At 38.6% G+C, this 25,825-nt stretch overlaps 1 protein-coding gene across 1 annotated transcript; it reads left to right on the plus strand.

The window, feature by feature from the left end:
- The first annotated feature begins 667 nt into the window (after positions 1-667).
- calb2a (calbindin 2a) lies at positions 668-25,670 on the plus strand. The gene is made up of 11 exons (XM_077569326.1): positions 668-959; positions 9,853-9,929; positions 10,017-10,100; positions 12,890-12,970; positions 14,948-15,004; positions 20,770-20,847; positions 21,607-21,662; positions 21,777-21,816; positions 21,923-21,976; positions 23,434-23,505; positions 25,232-25,670. The coding sequence occupies exons 1-11, from the start codon at positions 869-871 to the stop codon at positions 25,346-25,348; spliced, it is 807 nt and encodes a 268-aa protein (XP_077425452.1). The 5' UTR covers positions 668-868; the 3' UTR covers positions 25,349-25,670.
- Positions 25,671-25,825: the final 155 nt, after the last annotated feature.

Consider the following 25,825-nt stretch of genomic DNA (forward strand, 5'->3'; position numbering starts at 1 on the left):
ATAGATAGATAGATAGATAGATAGATAGATAGATAGATAGATAGATAGATAGATAGATAGATAGATAGATAGATAGATAGATAGATAGATGGTTAGGTTGGTATAGGTACACATGCCTATTTATCTGGAGTTTCACCCCAATAAAGTAATGATGGAATACTATTGAAGTGCAGCCTCGAAGACTGTACAGGAACAGAAATTCATTAATTATATTTTTCTACTTCACAAATCTGCGTTAATTATAGCCTGTTATATTCACGTCTTTCACAGGTTCTATGCAATAAAAAGGAAATACTTCTTGGGACAGATGCCATGTAAGTTCGTCACTGCTTTATTACTTTCCTTGAGTATAATAAGCAGTAAAGTTAAGCAAATGTATAAGCATTGCTTTCTTCATCCATTCTCCCATGGCTTTGTCCGTCTCCACTGTACAGCGCACTAAATGAAAAATGCTTTTTTTTCTTTCCCAGAATTTACATTTATTATGTGGGCTAATCACTGCTTGCTGGAGGCAATGTGGGAAATGTGATTAGTGTGTGAGCTCTAATTAATGTCTGTGAAGCCTCGCACACATTGGCAAAGCCCTGGCAGGCACTTAGATGTGCTGACGCTCGCGCGCGCGCGCACACGCACACACGCCGATGCACAGCAGCAGGACAACGCAAGAGACACGCTGAGTGCACGCTCAGAGAACGGATGAGATGAGATGATGTAGGTGCGCAATGCGCCCCCTAGCGGCCAGTACAGAGTTAAAAAGCAGCGAGAGAGCGGGCGGCGCGCCACTGTTAAGTCTTGACGCTCGAGTTTGACAAGAGCCACAGAAAAGTTACCAGCGGACTCCAGACGTGCAGCATCCGCGCGCAGCATCATGGCCAACAAAGCACAGCCTCCTCACCTGCACCTGGCCGAGGTCACCGCGTCCCAGTTCCTCGACATCTGGAAACATTTTGATGCCGATGGTGAGGCCGTTTGCATCCAATTAAGTTGTGCTGTTTTTGCATTTGGTGGCAACTGCTGATGATTTTAACGCTGTTAATGAGGGTTTAATGACAACGCGAGGACATTTTTAATCGTTATGCAGTGATAGAAGGGGAAAGTGTGCATAACTTAAAGAGTAACCTTCACAATTATTTTTTGTAATGGATAATATTGTCTTCGTAAACTGGTTAAAGTGTAGGCCTATGTGTTCGTTGCTTTGTTTTCTTTATTTTAACACATAATTAGTTTCAGATAATCAGTGTGTGTGTGTGTGTGTGGGGGGGGTGATGATGTAGTACAGTATACAATATATTTCAACAGCGGTTTTAACAGTCTTTAGATTTGATTTGTTAGATTGCAAATAATTGTTTAGGATTAAAGTGCTTTTGAACGTTGATTAGATTGGTTTCCTTTACCATTCATAAGCATGCTTGGGGACATTTTGTCAATAAGTGCAGTGTCAGGTGACATCTTTATGCAGTTAAAAAAAAAAAAATCTCCTAACTATAGGTTTTATTGATCCAGTGTCTGTCAGCATGAAATTATCAATGTTGTAATTCATCAATAGTACCCCCACTGCCCCTCCCTCTTCTACGTGTGTGTGCGTGTTTGTGATCAATAGGACACTGGATAGAGGCAATATATCACTTAAACTGCGGGAAGGGGGGGGGGGGGGGGCGGAGGGGAATATAAGCAATAAACTGTTCACACCTGCATTCACAAATAGACCATTTTGATTCTTCAGGTATCCTCATATAAAGGTTTTTGAAAGTAAAGAAAAACATGCACCCAGAATGCTGCCCATTTTGTCAAATTAACATTAAAATAATTTCAAGAGTCAACAGGCTGGGTGATTGTCCAGTGAATATCTTCTATTTGACTAGAGCAATTTTAATGTTTTGCTTATTTTTGAACCGCACATGCAGATGTCCATTTCACCTGCTTTACATGCATGTACACTCCCCCGGGTGACAATCCTGAAGTTTGTTTTGACGACGCCTGCTTTTGTGCTGGAAGTTATTCCACGGAGAAATGAAGATGGTATGAAGGGCTGTCTAGCTTCTGCTTGGAGTTTATGGATATCAGCATCACCACTGTTTTGGTTTTGGAGTCCTATTTTTTCCCCTTCTTTTTACATATATTGTACTTTGCAAAAAGCTACTTTGCTAATCAAATGCGACCAGCGCATCCGCACATTTGGCTGCAGTGTGTGAGTTCTTCCCTCATTACTGGGAGTGTCTTCTTGCTCAGCAGAAAGAAAGGAGAGCTAATTTGTTTGCTGAGATTGAACAAACATCACAGAGTTAGTAGCTAAAAATACATAGGAGGATGCATCCAGAGATGATGAAACCATTTCTATTCCCCTGTTGGCGCAGGATCAAATCTCTTCTGGATTGCGCCTGCGTCTTGTAGCTCCTCTGTGTGCTGCGTCCTTCTCATCTTTCTCTGCTGTCCCGGTCAGGTCTTTTTAATTCATTCCGTTCAAAGCTTGAAAAAAAAACACCTGCACTTCCTCCTGCTAATTATAGTACCTTTGCTGTCAACAATTTTTTTTTGTTAAGATGGCTATGAAATCTTGAATATGAATCAAAATCACCCACATGACGAGACCAAACATTTAAAATTGCTGGACTGCAAGTTCCTTTGAACGCAAAATGCTCTTTACATAGCCTTAAAATATGATTTTTTTTTTTGTGCCACTGCTTATGGTTTGGAGAGTTTTAGAAAAAGAAACTCAAGCTAGCTGTCTTAACAAGAATCTTTTGGGATGTAGTGGTGCAACGGATCACCAAAGTCACAGTTCGGATCGGATCACGGATTTGAGTCACGGATCGGATTCTTTTTCAGATCAGCCCATGAAAAGGAAAGACAAAAAAGATAAATAGTACTTCATGGATTTTCAAGGAGACAAAAAAAAAAAAGAGTAACACGTAAACGGAGCTTTTGAGTTATGAAAGCCAATCAAAATTTCGGGATTTTCAGGATTTCGGAACACAACTTTTAAGTGCAATATGAGGCAGAAACTAGTGTTATCTTACCTGTGAGTATGTGATTCCACAGCATTTGAGTGTGAATATTCATTATTTGAAAGAAAAACACTCCCGAAGTTAACTTCCTGTTATTTGAATGGGATCCTTCTTTCGATTTTAGCATTAGCGCTAGGCTAGCGATGTTTTAAAAATGAAGCATGTTTTGTATTTAAATATACATTGGATGTAAGTGTTATTGTTGTGTGTTTAGTTTTATAGTTAACTCCAACTGGGGTGTCATTAAACAGCTTAAAAGACGCTTAGGGACAACAGAATAACCAGAATAACACACGTTAAACACTTGTTAGTTGCTAATGCTCGACAAACAACTTCTTCGTCTGGTAATCCAAGAAACAATTTTGCATTTCAGGCAGGCCATTTGCGTTTAGCCAGTATTGCACAATCTGCATCGTCCATGTTTATCAGCATGAATGGGGAAAATAATAGAATCAATAGTCTGACGTCAACCCATCGGTGCAATGATCCTCTGAGGTGGAGGTGTGGCAGCTTGATGGCATTCTGGAACATTTAAAGACTCTTCCCATGTTGTTGTTGTACACCCTGATTTTGTGGGGTCTGTTCACTTCCACATATTCCTTCTTCTCTTTCAACCACCTTCTTCATTTTACTCCAAATGATTTCAGTTTCCCTAGGATATACCACCAATGACTCCTCAAAGTAATAAGAAAACACTGGTGATAGGAAAATAACCCTAGTACAGACGCTCCCCACCTTGCGAACGAGTTACGTTCCGGACGATCGTTCGTAAGGTGAATTTGTTCGTAAGTTGCTTCAGTGCTATATTTTGTATTATAATTTATGTTTAAAGCCTATATAAGTATATTGCAGGTTTTTATAAGTATGTTTAAGGCTTGTACAAGTAACCTGCATTGGTTTGTACTGAAAAAAACTTAATAAAATGGAGAGAATACGTACAGTACTGTACTGTACTACATATGTTAGAGAGAGAGAGCGAAAGACACACACACACAGTATGTACATGTACGTAATAAGATAAATAAAATGAAGTTTAACTTACTTTTGGAAGATGTACTCGATGCTTAAGGATTTGATGGAGGAGGAGGAAGAGGAGGATTTTATATCATGAGAGATTCTTCGTCGTCGCTGGAATCGGCTTCAAAAGTTATTTCCTGCTTCATGGGGACCGGCGTTTTCTTCCTCCTCCTCCTCGCCACGTTGCTCAGCCTCCAATGAGCTCTCACAGCGCCAATCGTCGGTATTAGCTGCGGAAAGAAGCACTACGCGCAATACAAAATCTAACTTACAGCATTTCTTTCCGAACATTTTTCGACATACTGTACGCGCAGAAATGTTCGTATGTACCGTTGTTCGCAACTCGAATGTTCGTAAGTAGGGGAGCGTCTGTATTGATTGTTGCTCAAAATATAGGCAAACTAGTAGATAAAGCATATGGCATCCATTGGCACACGTCCAGGCACACGTTACGAATCTGAAACAATGAAATACAGCTGGCCCTGGGGTAAAACCTAAGGAGATCAAACCTACAAATTGGCATATACTCTATCTCTATATTGTCCTGAGTCATCTGATGCAGAAATTGTTTCAAAAATAAAGAAGATTGGCAGTGATACTTACATGAAATTGATGCCTAGAAAATCTATTTCAGTGAAACCAAGAAAGCAGACATTTTGAAAGTGAGAGAGATCGCCATCTAGTGAGCTACTGGGAAACTGTTTGTTGCTAGTGCACAACGAAGGTCTGCAGTGGTACTTTTGAGTAAAAAAAAAAAAAAAGCTAAAGAATATCAATGTGGATTAATTAGGGAATAGGCAATTAGATGTTTCAAATATGCAACGCCTGCCTTGAGAGAGGTTTCGATGTGCAGAACGCAAGTGCCTTATTTATGTGTGATGGTTTTCCCTCCATAGAATTCATAGTGCTCTATAGTGTTTCCTAACCAGGGGTACGTGAAAACATTGAATAATCTATTTCCAAGATCAATAATGTGACTCAGCTACACCAAAATACCAAAATCATAACAGCGCATGCCAGTGCAAGTCTCGTGCATGCAGGGTTGCTAAACAGCCTCTTTGAAGTAAAGTGCCTCCAACATATTCATTTATTTATTTATTTTTAAATCTCCTTCTTGGTAAGCGGAGAAAAGGAAGTGACATGCAGGAGGAGCCTCCCTCGTCCTCCAAAAAGGGGAAAATACATTTTTGCTCTGTTCTTTAAAAAAAAAAAAAGTCTATCATGTTGCCCCAAACATGGCTTCGTTCACATTGCAGCTCAATTCCGATTTTTTTTTTTGCCCATATGTGACACATATCTATTTTTTTTCATGCAGTATGAAATAAGTACAATTCCGATTTTTTAAAATCCGACCTGGGCCTCTTTCGTATGTGGATATAAATCGGATAAGTGTGCGATGTGTCTGCACTGAACGCTCATCCGCACCACATGTCATCAAAAGCCCAATATGCGCTCTGTGTTAACTTTTTATTTGAGTTTAATCTAATCACTCTTGAAACATAAAACAGACAAGACACATGAATCAAACTCCTAACACGTCCACGAATGGAGTCGAACTGTTATAATAGTGACTATAACAAAGGCAGATTTTTTCTTTATTCTGATTAGTGTTTTTTTTTTTTAATTAATTTATAGCTATTACTGTTCTTATTTTCAAAGCAACATCTTTATTTTTATGGTTGAGGTAAAAAAAAAGAATACCTAATAGTTAAATGTTCAAATTAAGGAAATAAAATAAAATGATTTTCATTTAATAATCTGTTCTTTGCTGTTTTAGCAATGCTATTATGCAGGGCCGGCTAACACATTAGGTGAGCTAGGCAGATGCTAAGGGTGCCGTGGACTAGGGGGCACCAAAACACGGGTGAAAATTCACCTTCAATATAATTCTATTAGTTCTACTAACTCTTAATTTCCAAAAAAAAAAAAAAAAAAAGAAGAGTAATTTAATTCCATATAAACAATCAATTAAGTGAAGGGGAGCAATTTGAATTCATTTGAAATCAGCATTCTTGCCCAGGCAGCGCAGCAGCTGATGCACTGTGCCTCACCTGCATTAAATTATCTCTTGGGTGCCTGCGCTAGTTGATGTACGTTTCTAAATTTATTATTCTGGCAGTTGCACTTTAGAACATATACTGTAAATACATCATTAAAGCTAAAAAGTTAAAAGAACCGTGACAGCATCATCTGTTGTGGAGATGTGGCCACTTTGCCTGTTGCTGTCGACTGAAAATGACATCACAGTTCCTCTAGGTTCAGGTATGACCAATCATGGCTCACTTGTTTTCTGAAGTCGCAATTGATTGTTAGCTGAGCGCATATGTCCTTTTGCCAGGCCTTCACTGAAGCCACTTTTCTTTGCTATACTTGTTCGTGAGCCTTGCTGCCATCATATTAAGTGAGTGAAAAACAAATTTTATTGTATTGAGAGACCATGCTTGACAATTTTTCTGGCAAAGTCTAATTAGGTTCTCCCGTTAAATTAATATAAATCTAGTGGGTTATGCTGACGTTGTAAAAACAAATTACAAACAAATAGCACAAAACTGTAAATGTGCTCTCTAACAGCAAACTGGACCGGAACCCTAATTTATTTCATTCCTACTTATTCAAAATTCCCTCTATGTTGAAATGACTGCAGTAAAAAAAAAACAGTAAACAAAAAAGAAGGCTCGTATAACAAGTTAGTACTATTGCCCAGTACAGTGTTCCCTCACTTTTTGCAGGTGATACATTCCACGGCCACCCGCCATAGGTGAATTTTTGCAAAGTAGATATTGTTAAAAATTAAAATTAAAAAAAGCCCCCCCCCCCCTTCTCCCACCAATAATGCTAATACTGTCTGTCACCTTAATGAGCTCTTCTTTTGCAGTTGCGTAAGCATCATCCTCTTTAAAGTGAATTAATTGCCTTCAATTACCTTTTTTTTTTTTTCTTTTTTTTTTTACTTCTCCTGCAAGTGCACGCATTGTGTATGATTAACTGGGATCTGTTCTAAAAATACTTCACCTGTGATGGGACACTGACTTGCTAAGAATTAAACGAAACGAAACGATTTTTAACTTATTGTGGTACACGCGCTTCTCAATTTACCAAATTGTCTATATTTAGATTTAAAAAAAAAATTCATAGATTGTGCTGAATGAAAGAACAAGCTGTTTATATTTTAAAACATGCATATACAGTGATATATGTGATATCTCTTTCTTTCAATTGAACAGATGATGGCTCCTTAGGGAATTCATAAAATCATTTTTCATTGGCATCTCATGCTGCTTTCCTTGTATTTAACCACAATGCACTTGCTTTAATTGTCTCTGAGGTCATTTATCCCCAGAGAGCTAAATGTCAGTCAGACCTACAGGAGAGAGGCTTCATAGCAGGGAGGCTGTCCTACTTATGGAAACAGCAGGAGAAAGCATTTATGAGTTGTGATAACATCACTAAGGAGCACATACAGTACATGTCCCCATACGCACACACACACACACACACACATGCACACACACACAAACACAAGCCGCTAAATGTCAGTAGAATGAAGGAGAAGATGAGAGAGCGAGATGATGAGTTTGAGGAAGAGGAGAGGAAGTAGATGGCATAATAATCTTTGTTAATGTTAAATGAGGCAGTGCTGCGTTGCCTTCCAGGGCTTTATAGAAGCAGCGAGTCAAATCGTTTGGAGCCATCTGTCCAGTCGTCCGACGGGCTTGGTAAAAGATGTTGGCACACATTCACAAAAGGAGCACCATTATTTGCTTTCTGAATGTCTTTTTTTTTTTCAAGGAGCATCACACTCAGAATAAAAATAAGGCATAACGTAAAGTAGGCCTGCTTAGTGAAATTCAGACAACAGCTGTCCTGACAAGAACATGTGATAGATAATGGATTGATGGATGGATAAATGACAGCAATCATGATGGACAACATCTAATTCACAAGAGCAAAGGCAATTATGAAGAACTCAGGCTCTTATAAACATTTAAACTTCACTAACTTCACAGTTATGAAAAAAAAACACTGGCTCAAAATGATCCCCATGGCCGTCCACTTGCTGATGATTTCATCGATACCTCTGGAATAAGAGGAGCCACCTATGGATCATCAGGTTCAAAATTCTAGAAGCTGATTTGCCATGAATAGCTTGACACAGGGATGTGATTTGACCAAAGTGAAATTATCTGAAAATTTAGCCCCCCGGAGCTCATGGGTTTTCCGTGTTTTTAAGTACTTTCAATGCACTCACATGACAAAGAAATAGACAAAACAACAGCATAAATTTTCAATGTATATTGAACTATCCCATATAAAATGGCAGTTTTAGTCAACTCAAAATCAGTCACATTCAAAAACATTGGACTGTCTTTGCTTTTAAAAACTATCACTGAGAATATCATCATATCTAACTAATGTGATTACTAAGTTAACACATAAATAATGTTGAAGAGTTCAAATTTCATGAACAAATAATTGTATCATGACCAAATGAAAAGTAACTCATATTAGAGCATACCACAAATGTCTTTGTTATAGCAGAAGATGTTATCTGTCGGAGTCATGTGCATACACAATGAACTACTAAAAAAAAAGAAATAATAATAATTTTTTTTTTTTGGGGGGGGGGGATAAAAAAAAGCGGAATTCCGTGAATTAGCGGAAAAATCACATCCCTGTTGACAGTATGTGCAGTCATCACTTTGCATTATGATATTTAATTGGTTAATCTATTGAGCCAGAAGGGAAGGAAGAGTGTGACTGGTAAAAGGCTCATGTTTAATAGACACTGTGGACTTATCCATGCAGAAGAGACATCTGCATGACTGGAAAGCTGTTTTCAAAAGTAAAAAAGTATTTGGATAATGTTAGTTTTTAAGATTTTGTCTTTATGCATGATTGTAATGGGTTTGAAATAAAACTGTCAAAATATAATTAATAATGACTCTACCATTTGTAATAATAGACATTCTATGACAATTGACACACAAGTGATTAATTGTGGTCCAGCTTGATGGAAACCTGGAATCTGGTATTTATCTCCAATATGAAGTCATGCTTTGCACACTTATTAACCAAAATCAGGTCATTCCTCTGTCGAGTACTGTTCGAAAAAGTGACCCATGCCTTATTACTTCCAGACCGGACTTTAAAGCTGCTCTTTGTAACAGTTAGCCCAAAAATATCTTTACAATACCCTTTTTATTTGACCATTTATGACTGAAACATCTTTTAATTAGTAGATTAACACCTTAAGCTGTTCACAATGGAAACTCCTGCAAGCAATTGGCCAATCATTTTCAGACTGGATTCTGGCCGCAAATTTCCCTACCTCTGTCTACGGATGTGAGGTTATGTGCGCATTGTGTACGTGAAGAAAGGAGCGTGCAGTTTAATTTTTCATCAACAGGTGGCAATAGCGATTTAAAATATAATTTTCTTGCGTTCAGTAGCTTTCATGCAATGAACTTTATTCAAACATTAGCAAAAAAAAAAAAAAAGTATGGTAATAATTATAATAATAATAATAATAATATAGCATATTCTTCTTCTTGTTATTATTGTAGTAGTAAAAATAATAATAATATTAATATTAATAATAATAATAATAATATTGGTGCTTAAAGCGCTTTACAAAAGGTTCACATGGTTATATTTACAAGTCAAGTACATTTGAGTCACCTGAAAATTTATGTGGTCTACTTTGAATGGCAGAAATTCCTTAATGGTAAATGACAGAGTTTTGTGAACCCCTTTCAAATTAAAGTTGAAAGACTCCACTTTGTTTAAATTTCAGTCAATTGTGTCTTTTTCTGTCCCTTGTCTCGACAAGGCAATGGTTATATCGAAGGGAAGGAGTTGGAGAATTTCTTTCGGGAGTTGGGATCCGCCCGGAAAGGAGCAGGCGTGGTGGGTCAAGTAGACGTTCAACACATTCTAACGCATGCACTTACATTTGATTTTTACTTCATAACAGTATGCATGTTCTGTTTGTAGGACCCTTCAACATTCAGAGAAAAGATGAAGGATTTCATGCAGAAGTTTGACAAGAACAAAGATGGAAGAATTGAAATGTCAGAGGTAAGACACAGACTGGGTGGATCCTTGTTATTATGCATAGAACTTTTCACCGAAAAATGAAACTGGCACGTACAGCTGAAACATTAAATGCTCCTGAAGATAATTTTTAGACCATTCTCATGTGTGACCAACAGCAAGTAAGCGTCTTTTATTAAGAATTGGTTTATTTAATAATTTCGTAGATTCAAATTTGTCTTTACATCATGGGAGATTATCAACACTTTCTGGATCAAATATGCCCCTCCCCTCATTAGATAACGAACATCTGTGGCACTGATAATTGATTTGATTGGCTTGGAAGCAGCTGGCTTGGCCCGAGCAAATTAGCAGGAGTGGATAGGGAGACGGCACGTTAACTGCTGTTGACTGACTCTTGCATCTGTTGTGATGGCAAAATTGTCTCTGAGGATATTAACTTTACGTCACCTTTGTAGTTCTGGCCTGGCTCACTGGGAAACGTGTAAAAACTCAAAACCAAAAATCTGCGGGTGGCGCACAGCAGGAGTGAAGGTTAAAGTATCATTGACTGTCACACCCACCTAAGCGAAATTCTTTCTCCGCATTTGACCCATCCCCAGAGGGAGCGGCGAGAAACAGCAGGAGCCGCGCTCGGGAATCATTTGGTGATCTAACCCCCCAATTCCGACCCTTAATTCTGAGTGTCAGAGCAGGGAGGCAAATGGGTCCCAATTTTATAGTCTTTGGTATGACCCGGCCGGGGACTGAACCCATGACCTCTGAGTCTCAGGGCGGACACTCCACTAGGCCACTGAGCTGGCGCTGCAGTAACTCCTCATCTTTAGAAAGTAAAAACCTTTGATGGCGTTTCAACCTGGAAATGAACTTGCACTGAACTATTGAATATATCTACACAACCTCAGCTCATCACACATCTAACAATAGAAGTCATTTTTTCAGTCAGGTGGCATCTCAGTTGCTTGTCAATATATTGACAGTGTGTTTTATCTGACTTTTCCACCAGAAATGCTTAATGCATTGCAGTGAATTGTCATAGTAGCAGTTGTGTGTTGGAATGTGCAATTAATCAAAAGTCAATTGTGATTCGATTTTCGCTTCTCATGCTCGTCCCCGCGAACATGACACAATTGAGATGGAAATTGGAATAAAAAAAAACATGAGGTTCAAGCACAGCCCAACGTCCAGCTCCGACTCCAAGAAAACTGAAAAAAAAAAGTTTATTCGAGCGCACGTACTCCCACGTGCACCATGCACAAGCTTGACACAGAGGCTGTAGTTACACTTTAGGCCAGAGATGGCAGTCATGAGTACTAAAGTGACAAATTCCACAATTCTCCTTTAAGGGTGTTCAATGACACTCCAATTGGGGTTTGTTGTAAAAGTAAACACGCAACAAATATAATTACACAAACTATATATCTAAATACAGTATTTACTTTGTTTTTAGAAAGATCAGCTTCTTGCTATAGATAGCAATAGCAGTAAGCAGGGTCAGGATAAAAAGTTATCAGAGTAAATTCCCTTGAGTGTTGGGGTGGATGTTGGGTGTAACCTGAGTACCACTACCTTGAATGTTAAATTGACCACACCCTCATTTCCGGCGAAGGAGAATCTTTCTAATTTTCCAGGGTGCTGTCGACAGAAGCCGTTTTGATTAAGACTCCTTCTTCAGCTTGATGGCATCCCTTGGTCGCTGTTGGTCTAACCTGCTGGAGATTAAAAAAGAAAAAAAAGAAAAAAGGATTAGTCTCTTTAGTCAATTTAGATAGTATTTCTTGATCTGGGGAATGTTTTCGAGATCCTAAAAAGCTGATGATGGTATTGATTCTATATGGCAGTTAAAATCCAAGATCAAGTCCAATATACCACCGAGGTTTCTAACTTGATTATTATGTTTAAGTGAGAGTGTCTCAACGTGACTGATAACACATCCTCTTTGTTTCTGTGGGCCATAGACAATGATTTCATTTTTGTTTGAAATTAGCTGGAGGCAATTGTTTTGCATTCAGACACTGATCTGTTCTGCCTTGACAGGCCCATGTTCACCTGCCATCAGTGACATGTAGTATCATTCACATAGTTGTTGGAGGACAATTTAAATGATGCGCATTAGCCGGCCTAAAAGGAACATGTACAGATTGAACAATTGGGGGTCCCAGGGTTGACTCCTGGGGAGCCACACAGGTCATAGCCACTTGGTCTGACACGGTTTCCATTTTCAACAAAAAGTACATCCTGTCCTTTAGATAGGACTTCAGCCAGTTTATAGCATTACCAAATATTCACACCCAGTGTCTGAATCTCTGTAATAAGATCACATAGTTGACTCAAAGGCAGTGCTCGGGTCCAGTAGAACTAAGACTGAGGAGATATCAACTCATCATTTAACAAATAACTCAGTTCTGAATAGATGTTGACTAAATTCAGTAAGTGCTACAATAATGTGTTTCAAGGGTATACATTTTGGTTTATAGACTTAGTTTGATTATTTCAATATTCACTCATGTGGAGACCCCAAAACATGCTACTATAATGGTAATCAAAGTGAAGAGATGTCAATCAAAAGCACCCATTTTGTATAGCAACCATTTTGCGATAATGCCCTTTTCAAAGGAATAGTAATTCGTAAGTTTAAACATGCAAAAACTTGAATAAAAAAAGATCCACCTTGGGCAACCGCAGGTTATGGTATATTATTTATGTAAGACTTTACAACTTAACAGTGAAAAAGTTTTCCAGCCGCCATCGCTTAAGACTGTGCTATCATTTGTTCTCATCTCTCCCATTTCTCTTTCATTCTATCTCTGTAGCTGGCCCAGATTCTTCCCACTGAAGAGAACTTCTTGCTCTGCTTCAGACAATTTGTCAGTTCCAGTGCTGAATTCATGGCGGTAAGCATTATTTGAATTATTACTTATATCTTCTTATGTTGTCCCTTCTCAACAAGACTTGGCTTGAAGGCTTACTTTTGTTATTAAAACGCAATGTAACAGTACACATTTTCCTGGCTTTACATGTACTGCAAGTTAATTACTAGTAACTTGCTGTATGAATGTATTATATATCAAAGAACCTACATTTATTATGAAGCACCTTTAGAGCATAAACAAGTTAAAAAAAAAAAAAAAAAGTAAAAGTAAGAAGAATGTAAAATAAGCAATACCTCTTTGACTGCCAGACGTTTTCAGAAAAGGGATGCCGTGGGTGCCAGCCGATTTTAAGCATTCTGACTGATCTTTCAAGGTCCACAGAAAATGATGTGTTTGGACTATGGAAACACGCATACTACCAAATGAAAGATTGGACTGTCATCTTTCATCAGAAAAAAAAGTTTGTTTCTACCTTATTCCGTTTTTGAGTAATCAACAATAGAAAATGGTTAGTTTCACCTCTGTTTTGAAAAAAAAAAAAAACGTCTTTTTACGTCTTTGGCACTCCCCCATAAGATTTTACTAAACGTTATATAACGTTTTTGGCAGTCAAAGAGATACTGTATTTCTCAATGAAAATTACTATTTGAGAGGACTTTGACCCAAAGATCTGCAAACAGTCCTCAGCCTAGTCAGTCATAATTGTCAATAATAAGCTGTTCAGCTGTAGCGAAAAGTGATCACTTCATGCAGCCCCTAAAATGTCATTTTACAAATTTTGCCTTAAAATAAATCATCAGATTATCCTCTGACCTGCCTGGAGCGCATGATGAAAGGATTTGGCTAATCAGCTTTTGACATTTATATAAACAGAAGGAAAAGGGTTCTATCTAGATTTACTGCGTATTGCAGAGGCTTGAGACGGGGCTATCAAGCACAGCAAACAAATCCCAATGTTTTGTCTGAACCCACTTCCTGTCAGGTTTCAGGTTCAAACATGTAAAGAAGTAAATGCAAATTTTGGTGGATGAACCATGTGACTGGTAAATCTCCATCACAAGCTCAATGCAAAACAGTTGTGCCCTAAAACATTAATAGCATGGCATTAACCTTCTTTCGCAGTCTTTTTATGGTGGTAGGACAACATACTTGAATACAGTCATTTCAGAAAATAATTATTCATAGCAAATGTATGAAATCTATTTAATAATCCCAAGTTTGGTAAAAGACCTTTGGTGCTGTGTGCAGTATGAATAATGAATGATTGTAGAAATAACACAGAGCTGTACTCGTAGCCTTGAAAGCTACATGGAATATGAAATAATTATTCCACCAAATCCCTGATGAAGATAAGAATATGGCAGATTTCCTGTTAGATTTGCAGCAATAAAAGAATGAACCAATTGCATGCAGGGGGAAAATGTGCCCTTCTCTCCAGTGTCATTCAGAGAAAATGATGAAATGAGAGAAGGAGGGCAAAGAAAGGAGAATGTCTGGAGGATACAACGGATGGGCGGCTGCAAACAGTCGCAGAGGAAACTTAATGAAATGTCGATGCTGGGAAGCCGAGCGCCAGAGTTGGAGAACATAAAACAAGAAAGGGGGATTAATCGGTCTTTGTTGAAGGGTGTGTAGAGAAGGAAGTGAGCAAAGAGATTTTAAAGGGTTAGAATGAGAAAGCAGGACCTTCTATTTTCAGGGTCATGTATAATGGATAACACCACTGCGAGCTCCTCTCTGCAGAGCCACGCAAACGAGAAGGGGAGCGACGGGGAGATGAAAAAAGGGGGAGGACCATCCATCTTTGACAAGGAGTCCTTCTTTGGACATGGACAGCTGCTAGATTAAAACATTAATTAAAAGGACCATCTTTTCCTTGCTCGTATCCTTGTGCCCCTTGCTTCCTTTGTCTGTGTATTAGGGTGCATGGGAAAGATTTCAAACTTGGAAACAAAATATAAAAGTGTATATATTTTTTACTTTTCCCATTTCTTTCAGGCATGGCGTCGATACGATACAGACCGCAGCGGCTACATTGAAGCCAACGAATTGAAGGTTTGAATTTGATTTTAACAAAATAGGCAATCAAGCAACAGTGTCTTAAACGGCGGAAACGCCGTTACCATTACAAAAACATGTTTAACTCGTGAATTGTCATTTTTTATTTTGCCTTCTCCCCCTCATCCACTCAATCTTCTGAGCACAAATTGTAATAACCAATCCCTCTTTTTCCATCGCTGGTGTCGGGCGGAATCCTCCTCCTTCATCATCATCACTTTTCAGGAGACCCCAAAAATGGCATTTTTATTCAACTATTGACATTGCATTGTGAAAGAGTGCAAGCCATTTTCCACATTTGGTCTATTGGCTTGTTAAAATTACACAAATTTGTTGACTGACTAATAGTATAGATTTGTGAAAAAAATATTCTATTTACAAATTGTGACATAAGGGGCTGGATTTCGCCCAACGCCTGCGATATTCAAACCATTGTTTGTTTATCTGTATTGTGTATTATTATTTTCGCTAATGAACTCCGAGTTTTGATTTGTATGCATTTTTAATGGTTACTGTTGTCTTACCGACTAATTTTTAACTGGTGCACACCAATAAAAACAGTGAACTGCATGTTGCAGAAACAATCTCCTACATTTATTTGTGTTAGCAAACTCATAATTACCCCTTTAGTTTGTCATCAGATGTTGGTGCTTATCGAGTTGGGATCTGAGGGCTGTTTAAGTGTATACATGAGGTTTGCATATACATGAACGCATGCACGCGCACGCGCACACACGTACAATTGTGCTCATGAAGGCCTAGATACACCAATCCAACGTCCCGATCAGTGTATAAATCACTGTCGTAAAGTCGGATCGAGTTGGAATACGTCGGGGGGCGTTTTCAACAAATTCGACATGTTTAATTGGCGTCGGGCTTTGGGGCATTCGATCACTGTGATTGGCTGTTAGCTAGCGAATCAGTGCACTGGGCAAGAAGAGGAAGTGACGAACGCGAAAAAACAGTACTGATGGAAAGCCTGAGCCTTTTTTCCCCCCGCTCAATTTGCACATCGTCACCCTGGTGTGCCCTCCGCATTTGAACGTACAATGTCTGTCTAGACAGAAGATTGGGAAGATGATTTAGTCTCTTTGGTTCAAGAGGGACCGGCATTGTATGATATTACCGTTAAGTGGTATGCTGACAAAGGTATGAAAGCCAAACTTTGGCATGACGTGGGAACGTGACTGGATATAGCAGGTAGGATTTACTTTTATACTTGAGCAGTATAGCAACTGTTCGTAATTAGTAACTAATTACTTTTTGACAGCATTATACGATACTGTGCAAAAAGCCGGAGGGTTTCATTCACGTGGGAGGACATTGTGAGAGAAAAAGTAACCGGTATGTGTTGTTTATATTTTTATATCCCGTCCCGTAAAGAGGTTTTCGGTTGCCTTTAGGAACAATGACTACCGCCGCCGATGGTATGGAGGGGAATTGCTTCTCGCGCGAATGTGCTGAAGGTACGTAATAGTTGGTGCGGTGTGTATTTACGTCATTTTTCTACGGGACCTGCCGACGTCTGGGTCGACGCCACAGGGGATAGGCGTCGGTCACAATTGGCCGACGTCGGATTGGTGTATCTAGGCCTTAAGTTTACATACCGTAAGGTAGTGGTGTCCAAACTTTTTCCTCCAATACATAAGACACAACAATGCAAGGGCCACGTTACATATTTTGACTGTAATTTATTAAGCAAACCAAAACTCACCCATTCAGACCCATAGATGCTCCCAGTGGACATGACATATTTGTGTGTTTAAACCAATCGCAAATTGATTGGCATGATGTTCATGTCAATTTTTTTTTACATATAAGCTTGGTAAGTTTACAAGACGTTACAGCCATTATATCCTGGCGTCCACCATAACAACTAAAAACATGAGATAACGCCCACCCCCGAAATTTCCATGTTCTACTTATGTGGGAAAAGAGTCAAAATCAGCACAAAAAAGGAGAAATTTTGCCCAGCAGAAAAATAGCGGGTCTGAATGGGCTACATCAAGCAATTACATAATGTTTAACTATTAAAACATCACATAATAATTGTTAAAATATGTTTTGGAAAAACTGCTACCTCAACAATTTTCTATGAGGTAAATATTTAAGGATTTTACAAAATTTTGGGGTGGTCGAGACCCTGCTACCCACCAGAAAATATTAGCCTCTGCACTGAACAGCAACAGAATTCCATATCAGGACCAAAACAGGAGCAATCTATCATAAACTGACTAATTTTAAAGCAGTTACTTGGAAATCAATCATGGGATATGTTCACAATTTGGACCTTGAAGCTGAGCAGAAAGTGTAGGAAACTATTTTGCATGAAAACAATATATTTATGCACCACAGTATTACAAACCCAATTCCCAAAAAGTTGGGGCACTATACGAATTGTGAATAAAAACTGAATGCAATTATGTGGAAGTGCAAAATTTTAATATTCTATTCAGAAAAGAACATAGAGAACAGGTCAAAAGTTTAAACTGAGAAAATGTATAATTTTAAGGGGAAACTATGTTGTTTTTAAATTCCATGGTGTCAACAATCTCCAAAAAGTTTTTGACAAGGCCGTTTTCACCACTGTGAGGCATCCCCTCTTCTTCTTACAACAGTCTGCAAACGTCTGGGGATCGAGGAGACAAGTTTCTCAAGTTCGGAAATAGGAATGCTGTCCCATTCTTGTCTAACACGCGTCTCTCGAACTGTTCAACTGTCTTGGGCTTTCTTTGTTGCACCTTCCTCTTTATGATACGCCAAATGTGCTCTAGAAGTGAAAGAAGTGGACTGCAGGTTGGCCATTTCAATACCCGGATCCTTTTCCTACGCAGCCATGATGTTGCAATTGGTCTGGCATTATCGTGTTGAGAAATGCGAGATCTTCTCTGAAAGTGTTGATGCCTGGATGGGAGCATATGTTGTTCTCCAATCTGAATATACCTTTCTGCATTGACGATGTCTTTCCAGATGTGGAAGCTGCCCATGCCACACGCACTCATGCAACCCTATACCATCACAGATGCAGGCTTATAAACTGAGTGCTGATAACAACTTGGGTTGTCCTTGTCCTCTTTAGTCAGTATGATATAGCGCCCCAGTTTTTCACAAAGAACTTCCAATCGGGATTCGTCCGACCACAAAACAGGTTTCCATTTTGAATAAACCCTGGCCCAGAGAAACGCCTGCGCTTCTTGGTTTGCTTTAGAAATGGCTTCTTCTTTGTACTGTCGAGTTTCATCTGGATTGTGTTCAATGTTTTCTGGAAGTATTGCTGCGCCCTTTCTGTGATTTCTCTTACAGTAAGCATTCCTGTTTGCGATGCAGTGCCGTTTAAGGGCCCGAAGATCATGGGCATCCAGTATGATTTTTCACCCTTGACCCTTACACACACAGATTGTTCCAGATTCTCTGAATCTTTGGATGGTGTTATGCACTGTAGATGATGATTACGTCAACCTTTTTGCCATTTTTCGCTGGTAAACACCTTTCTGATATTTCGCCACTATCTTTTGATTTTTTGATTTCTGCGCAACATTGGAGAAATTGATGATTCTCTATCAATCGCTTCTAAGAGACACTGCCACTCCGAGAAGCTCTTTTTCAAGTTGCCTCAAATGGACCTCATTAGTGGTAACTGGTCTTCCAACTGTTTGTTTTTTTATAAGTGCAATTGACTTTTCCAGCCTCTTATTGCTACATGTCCCAACTTTTTTTTTCAGATTTGTTGGCACCATGAAATTTACAATCAACATTTTTTTCCCCTTAAAATAAACAAAATATTGAAATTTGGAACCTCCACATAATTGCAATCAGTTTTTATTCACAATTTGTATAGTTTTTGGGAATTGGGTTTGTACATGAAGAGAAATGTTGATGCTTGCATAATTCTTAATAGTTAATTTACCTATTAAAAAAAATATCTATAGTATATAAATAAATTTATTTGTATCAAATGTAATTTTTAGTGCATGCCGCGGGCCGCTTAAAAATGGTCAGCGGGCAACAAATGGCCCCCGTGCCATAGTTTGGACACCCCTGCCATAGGGGTTTACACAGTAACAATGAATTAATTTCTCTGAATTCCTTCAAATAAGCATGAAAGACTGGTTTTCTACCGTACATTTTCAGAATAAAAGAATTGACATATTTCACTGACGTTGCACATTCTCTTTAAATGGCTTTTTCGGAACTCATTGGAGACATTAAAAGATGTAATTCTGCCTGATAACATCACCGTTCAAAAAGTCCAATTGTCTTGTGAATATCCCTGAAGGCATATCCAACATTTCTATCTCACTGAAAACTACAGAATGAATGAATATGCAATTAATTAAGAAGTACAATCTGAGAAATCATCACAGCTGATTGGTTGTGATGTCACACACACGCACACACTATTGGTAATGTGAATTTATGAGCACAACTGTATGTATAAAATATTGCATGGACTGCACAAAATTGTGCTTCAGCATTTAATTCATGTAATCTATTGAACCTTGTTTACGGTGAACACAGCCAGCTCACACCATTTTGGGTGAGTTTTAATGAATGCTCAAGAAGCATTTTGTTGGTGACCTTGCTCAATAGCACCTCAGCGGTAAAATGCAGAAGGCATACAGGAAGTGTTGCTCCGTCACTTACTGTAGTCATTGCCCTATGTTGGGCATTTGACCTTTGGTTTCAACCACATTTTAGTTGATCTGATATTTAAAGATAGCTGTGCGTGGTTGAGGAACAAAAAGGATTGCATTCAAAAACAAGTCTTTAATCTCAAGATTGAGTTCAACATTTTCAGGTTGATGCTTTTGTGCGCCCACCACAATGATATTGCAATTGAAGAAAGACAGCAATCACATGCAGAACACCTTTTTTAGATGATCAACGGACAAAGTGACATAATTGTAAATACAATAACTTTTGCAAATCATTTTGGATGCTTAAATGAAAATTGTCTGCAGTCAAGAAGTTTACATCACCAAATTTTGAGATTCACGTCCTGGAGATAAATCTATTTTGATAAACAGAAACTTGTTTGAGTGAAGCTAAGACGTTCTTTTTGTGTTTCCTTTTCAGGTGAAGTTTCCAGAATAAAAGCAATCAGTGTCGTTTCTACCATCCATCAAAACATTTCCTTAAATTTTGTTAAGCAAAGTGCCCCACTCTGGGAGTAAACACAGTCACCTCATGGTTACATAACTTGTTTGTCGTTATGGGATCACATTTCCAATGTGCAAGGTACAAAAGAGGTGTGGATCCTTCCATGCTTTAAGAAAAAATGTAAATGAGCTTGTAGGCATCAGATGTGAAACTGTGGCTTTCGCAGTAACGCAAACAACCTGTACAGTCTACTTTCGTTTCGTTTAACTGCTTTTCCTTGAATCTCTATGTTGACTTAAACTGTATTGCTTTTTATTGTTTATTTATTTCATGTTTATGTTTTTCCCTATCAATCATCATCTATCACTTCAAAACTCTTAAAACACAAAGAATCAACAGTAAAAATGCATATCCCAGTTTATCTACTGCCTTTAGTTTTATACTTGTTTGTAATGATTAAAGACTTAAAAGGGGTTAACTCGCCCTGATGGTTTCCAATGTACTGCACTTTTAATGTGTGATAAAACCAAATTAGTAAACATTATACCAAGACAGTTTTATCCAAATGATCCATGTGCACTGATTCTGCGGTAATGAAATATTTTTGTTTTGTGTGTGTGTGTGTGTGTGTGTGTGTGTGTGTGTGTGTGTGTGTTGCTCAGGGTTTTCTGTCGGACCTCTTGAAGAAGGCTAACAGACACTACGACGAGCACAAGCTTAACGAGTACACACAGACCATCGTAAGGCTCGTTCCCATGTGTGGATGCTCTCACAAACAAGCATTTACATTTATTTCACGCAGATTATATGTTTGTGTATTAAACATAGCCATTAAACACCATTTGGAAAACAGGAAGTACGGTATAAAATATGATTGAGTTTAATTCATTCTGATTTTTTTTATTTATTTAAAGACAACAATTAATCTAAAAAAAAACACACACAAACATAAAAAGTCAAGTGTGAGGAAAGGTGATGTTTGTGTACATTTTACTCCGAGGACTTCCATTTTGCGCACGAGTGGTCTGGGCAGCTCGTGTCCTGCAGGTTTTTTGTTTACAATCCAGATGTGCTAACATCTGCTACTTCTTGGAGGCCCAGAGGTGGCCTGACCTGATTTGGTGAAGCAGGTTGCTGATCACACATGGCTTCACTTTGTTACTTCACTTCAGGGATGAGTGAAGCATTTGTAACAACTATTGAAGGTGTTTTTCAGCTCGATCTAAACACAATATGATGACTATTTGTAAATATGGACATCAATTTAGCTTGATGAGGGGGGGGGGGTGTTGGGTGCTCTCAACTCACCTTGAAGGAACTAGTCGATTGTCCCTTTATTGACCTTCTGTGCAAAGTTGTAGCTCCAATTTGAAAAGTTAGACTTAACTGCATCCATTGTTCTATTGCTCAACGTTATATCATACCGACTGCATTAACCTATGAATGAGCTGCCATTCTCATCAGCCTCCGCCTCTTCCCGTCTCTGCTTGGCTTTGTAGCTGCGGATGTTTGATCTCAATGGAGATGGAAAACTGGGCCTTTCAGAGATGGCAAGGTAATGTGCAATTTTGCTTCCCTCGGGTAATGTTTAGGTTGAAACCCATTGTCTGCATCTTGATATAAATGAAAACTATTTTGTGTCCACTGATTAAATTTACCACTCTCCCAGACTTCTACCTGTTCAGGAGAATTTCTTGCTCAAATTCCAGGTAGGGTTCAGCAAATAACAAATGGAAAATGGTTTCTATGTATATCGAATTAGTTAGATCATTTTGACCTTGAAGTGAAAGTAGAATCATCTTTTTATTTTTAAAGGGTGTCAAGATGACCAGTGAGCAGTTCAACGCAATCTTCACATTCTACGACAAGGTAGGTTGCGAAACACAATTCAATTTTACTGCACAGTATTTCCGGATCAGGACATTAGAAAAATCAAAAGTTGTTCTTTTATTTGGAGTAAGTAATAGGAGTTGAATTGATTAGTTTACAAGGTGACGCAATTACCCAGTAATCACAGGCTTTTGGCACCTCATCATCCCATCAATTAGACTTTTTCCAGTTTCGGAAACTATACACTGAATAGCAAAACTCATAATCACGGATTTTTAAGTTTTCCCAATAACAGTAGGCATACACATGCTGGCACAGCATTGAACCACGGCTGTGTTTGAGTGCAATCAAGCAAAGCAATACAATAATAGGGCCACCTATACAACTACATTCTTCATGTACAAAATAAATTCCAAGCTCACTTTTGTGGGACAGTGGTGACAGTTCAATTTAAAATGAGCCTCGTATATAAATCAACCTGTCTATGTTTGTCCACTTAATCTACCGTCACCAATCTGAAGTTTGGTTCGTCTGGTTGTGCTTGCATGCCAGAAGTGTGAATCGATGACTGCGTGTGCGTGTTGGGGGGGGGCAAATGGTGTGTAATTAGTGTCATCATCCTGATGTAAGTGCTGCTTGAGGAGCACAGACCGCTGCTGCCACTGGTTCTGTAACAGAGCGCTGTGCGTCTGGTCAGTTAAACTCGAACAAAGCTCACAGCAAGAGTCCCGGTAAGTGTCAAGTGGCACGCGATGATGGCCGAGTGCTTCACACGACTGTGCGCGACCAGATGTCTGTGTCCTCAAAGCCAAGTACAAAGTTCTCTTTTTTTTCCCAAGATGTGGTACATTTCAGTCAAGAAACTCCAAAGATCATCTTCGTGAAATAAAAGAAATTGCAGGTTCATTCAGTTCTCTGTTATCTTCAAACAGAATAAATGGAAAATTGATGTGAATTGTTTCCTGCCCATTTGAAAAAACTGCAAGATATACATCGAAGTTGAATATTTATTAACTCTTTGACTGCCAGACGTTTTCAGAAAAGGGATACCGTGTGTGCCAGCCGATTTAAGCATTTTGACTGATCTTTCAAGGTCCACAGAAAATTATGTGTTTGGACTATGGAAACACACATACTACCAAATGAAAGATTGGACTCTCATCTTTCATCAGAAAAAAAAAGTTTGTTTCTACCTTATTCCGTTTTTCGGTAATCAACAATAGAAATTGGTTAGTTTCACCTCTGTTTTGAAACAAACGTCTTTTAACGTCTTTGGCACCCCTCCATAGGATTTTACTAAACGTTATTTAACATTTTTGGCAGTCAAAGAGTTAACAACATTTTTAAAAAAAACTATGTGCATTTTTGCTGTTATGCATTCTGTGTCGTGAGAAATAATTAATGGACTTTATCCAACAAACAGTTCTTAGATAGACATTTGAAAATATATAGAAGTCAAGGATTAAAGCAGCACATATTGTCTATCTTTGTTTCAGGATGGGAATGGCTACATTGACGAGCAAGAATTGGATGCCCTGCTACGAGACCTTTGCCTGACAAACAAGACGGTGAGTCAAGAGCTTTCGAAAAGCCCACAGAGGTGGGGTAGGTTTGGAGGGGGGAATTTGCAAAAGTATCTTTCTCGTCAGGAATCGTTCAAGGTCGCAAAGTTTGTTAAACTTTCGCTAAACTGAACTAAAAGTTCCTTTTTAATGGTTTTGTGACAAGAAAAAAACATTTGGCGAACATCTGGTGTTTATTGAACATTTAGTGAATATTGAGACCAGATGAGAAATCAACATTCGCTATCTTCGTAAACACTGGCAAACGTTCACGGGCTGAAAGGCAACATGTATCCTTGGGCAAGATACTGAACCCCCATTTGCTTCTTATGCTGCATCATCAGTAGATGAATGTGTAGTCAAACTGTAAAACGCTTTGAGGGTCTTGTAAGGTTGAAAAGCGCTATATAAATTAGTGTTGTTCCGATACCGATACTGGTATCGGCAGAGGCCCCGATACTGCATTAAAACAGTGGCATCGGTATCGGTGAGTACTAACAAGTAACATGCCGATAAAATTAATTCTGACGCTAATATAGACTTTAGGTATCGGTATGGTATTGGCATCGGGGGCCAAAAAACGGTATCGGAACAACACTAATATAAATGGAGTATCACTTAATTGACTGGTACTCCCGTTGGCTGACTTGAAGCATTAGGACTGATGAGCAAATCGGAGGCAGAGTAGGGCGGGCTTTGCCAAGGAAAAATAATCCTTCAGAACTTTAGGTCACGGGAAGCGCTCTGCACTTATACACCAGAGACTTCATCGCAGCATGGGTTTGATCCCTGTGGTGGATGCCGCTGGCTACACGCTAATCGACATGATCTAGTTAAAACTGAACTAGAAGCTAGGCTGGTAGTTCATTTTAACGTAAGTTAAAACACAAGGATGGGAACAAATAGTTTTAAGATTCGGCCTAAAACAATATTGAGGTCTAACCAGACTGTTTTCCACTATTTTTGTCATTGTTCACTACGTATTGTTTTGTAACATATTATTTATATTGTATGTTTGTCGCATGATAAATGCATTTTACAATAATTCAGGCTACTTGTGTTACCAACAATAACTACAAACTGGTCTTAATCAAGAACATGATCATTTTATTATTGTGAGCAAGTACAAATGACATATTTTATTACATGTCACCATTTCGAAAACAGGATATTTTTCTAAACTACTTTAAAAAAAAGGTGGTGACAATTGAGAGTATAGGAATTTCTCTAGTGACCACTACACCACCGGTTTCCAACAGTGTGTGCGCAAGTGTATCTGCTTTTGATATTTTGCCCATTAGAGTAGCATTGCTCAACATTTATTTATTTTTTTTACACCACATGCTGGTTTCACATATTTTGACAAACCGGCAAAGAATTGAATTAAAAAAAAAAAAAGATCACAAATAAAACTCACAATTATGCTTTTGTCACCCACAGCTATATGTAACAGAAAATTAACATGATTGTTATGAATTAATTTTCTGATATGAATTCTGATGATAATTACAATAGATAAGAAAAGTTCAGCAGTAACTCTTGGATGCAATCCATTCTGGTCTCACGCATTCTTATTTATAAGTGTTCTTAAAAAATAAAATTTACTATTCTGCTCTCATTTTGTGTACACAGTAACTTGACTAATGCCTTTATTTGGTGGCAGGAAATGCACTAGCTCCGGCTTTCCTGAGTTAATCATACATGACCTGTCATACCACCCCTTGTCCTCCAGGAGGCAGACTTGAAGAACCTGACAAGCTACAAGCAGAGCATCATGAGCCTGTCTGATGGAGGGAAGCTGTACCGCGGAGAGCTTGAAATCGTCCTCTGCAAGGAGCCAATTCAATGATTCCTGATCCTTTCTTGTTGTATATGATTATGTCTGCTCTGCCTGCCCTGCTCTCCCACTACAACACTCCCTTCCCGCTGCCTGGCAACCAAACACCAGGTGCATGTGCCGGAACTTCCCATCTTCTCCTAAAGCTACTTCCAAATAAATGACAAGTACACCATTGGCACAACATAGCTTAAACGCTGATCTCTCAACCCAAATGTGATCTTTTATGAAATATCTAACGAGCCCTAATATTCCATTTGAAGTCCTTTGATGCCATGATGTGGTTTGAATGGCAATGTTAATTGAAAATCTCAATAAAACATCTCAACATGAATTCATTTTTAATTTTGTTGGTCTACACACACATGTTTACAGTCAGTGGCGGTGTATACTTCCACGCTGACAGAGATTCAACCTTCTTTAAAATAGTGGAGCTGTAGCTAACTTTCCCAGCAGCAGTTTGACAACTTAAGTGCCTTACTCAGCCAC

This window comes from Vanacampus margaritifer, chromosome 6 (genome assembly GCF_051991255.1).
Source record: "Vanacampus margaritifer isolate UIUO_Vmar chromosome 6, RoL_Vmar_1.0, whole genome shotgun sequence".
In the NCBI taxonomy this organism is placed as follows: Eukaryota; Metazoa; Chordata; class Actinopteri; order Syngnathiformes; family Syngnathidae; genus Vanacampus; species Vanacampus margaritifer.

Bases quoted from the DNA above. Each gene is read 5' to 3' on its own strand.
- calb2a (XM_077569326.1), top strand. From the start codon at position 869: ATGGCCAACAAAGCACAGCCTCCTCACCTGCACCTGGCCGAGGTCACC. The intron at 15,005-20,769 runs GTTTGAATTTGA...TGTGTTGCTCAG, and splicing joins TTGAAGCCAACGAATTGAAG to GGTTTTCTGTCGGACCTCTT. The intron at 23,506-25,231 runs GTGAGTCAAGAG...CTTGTCCTCCAG, and splicing joins TTTGCCTGACAAACAAGACG to GAGGCAGACTTGAAGAACCT.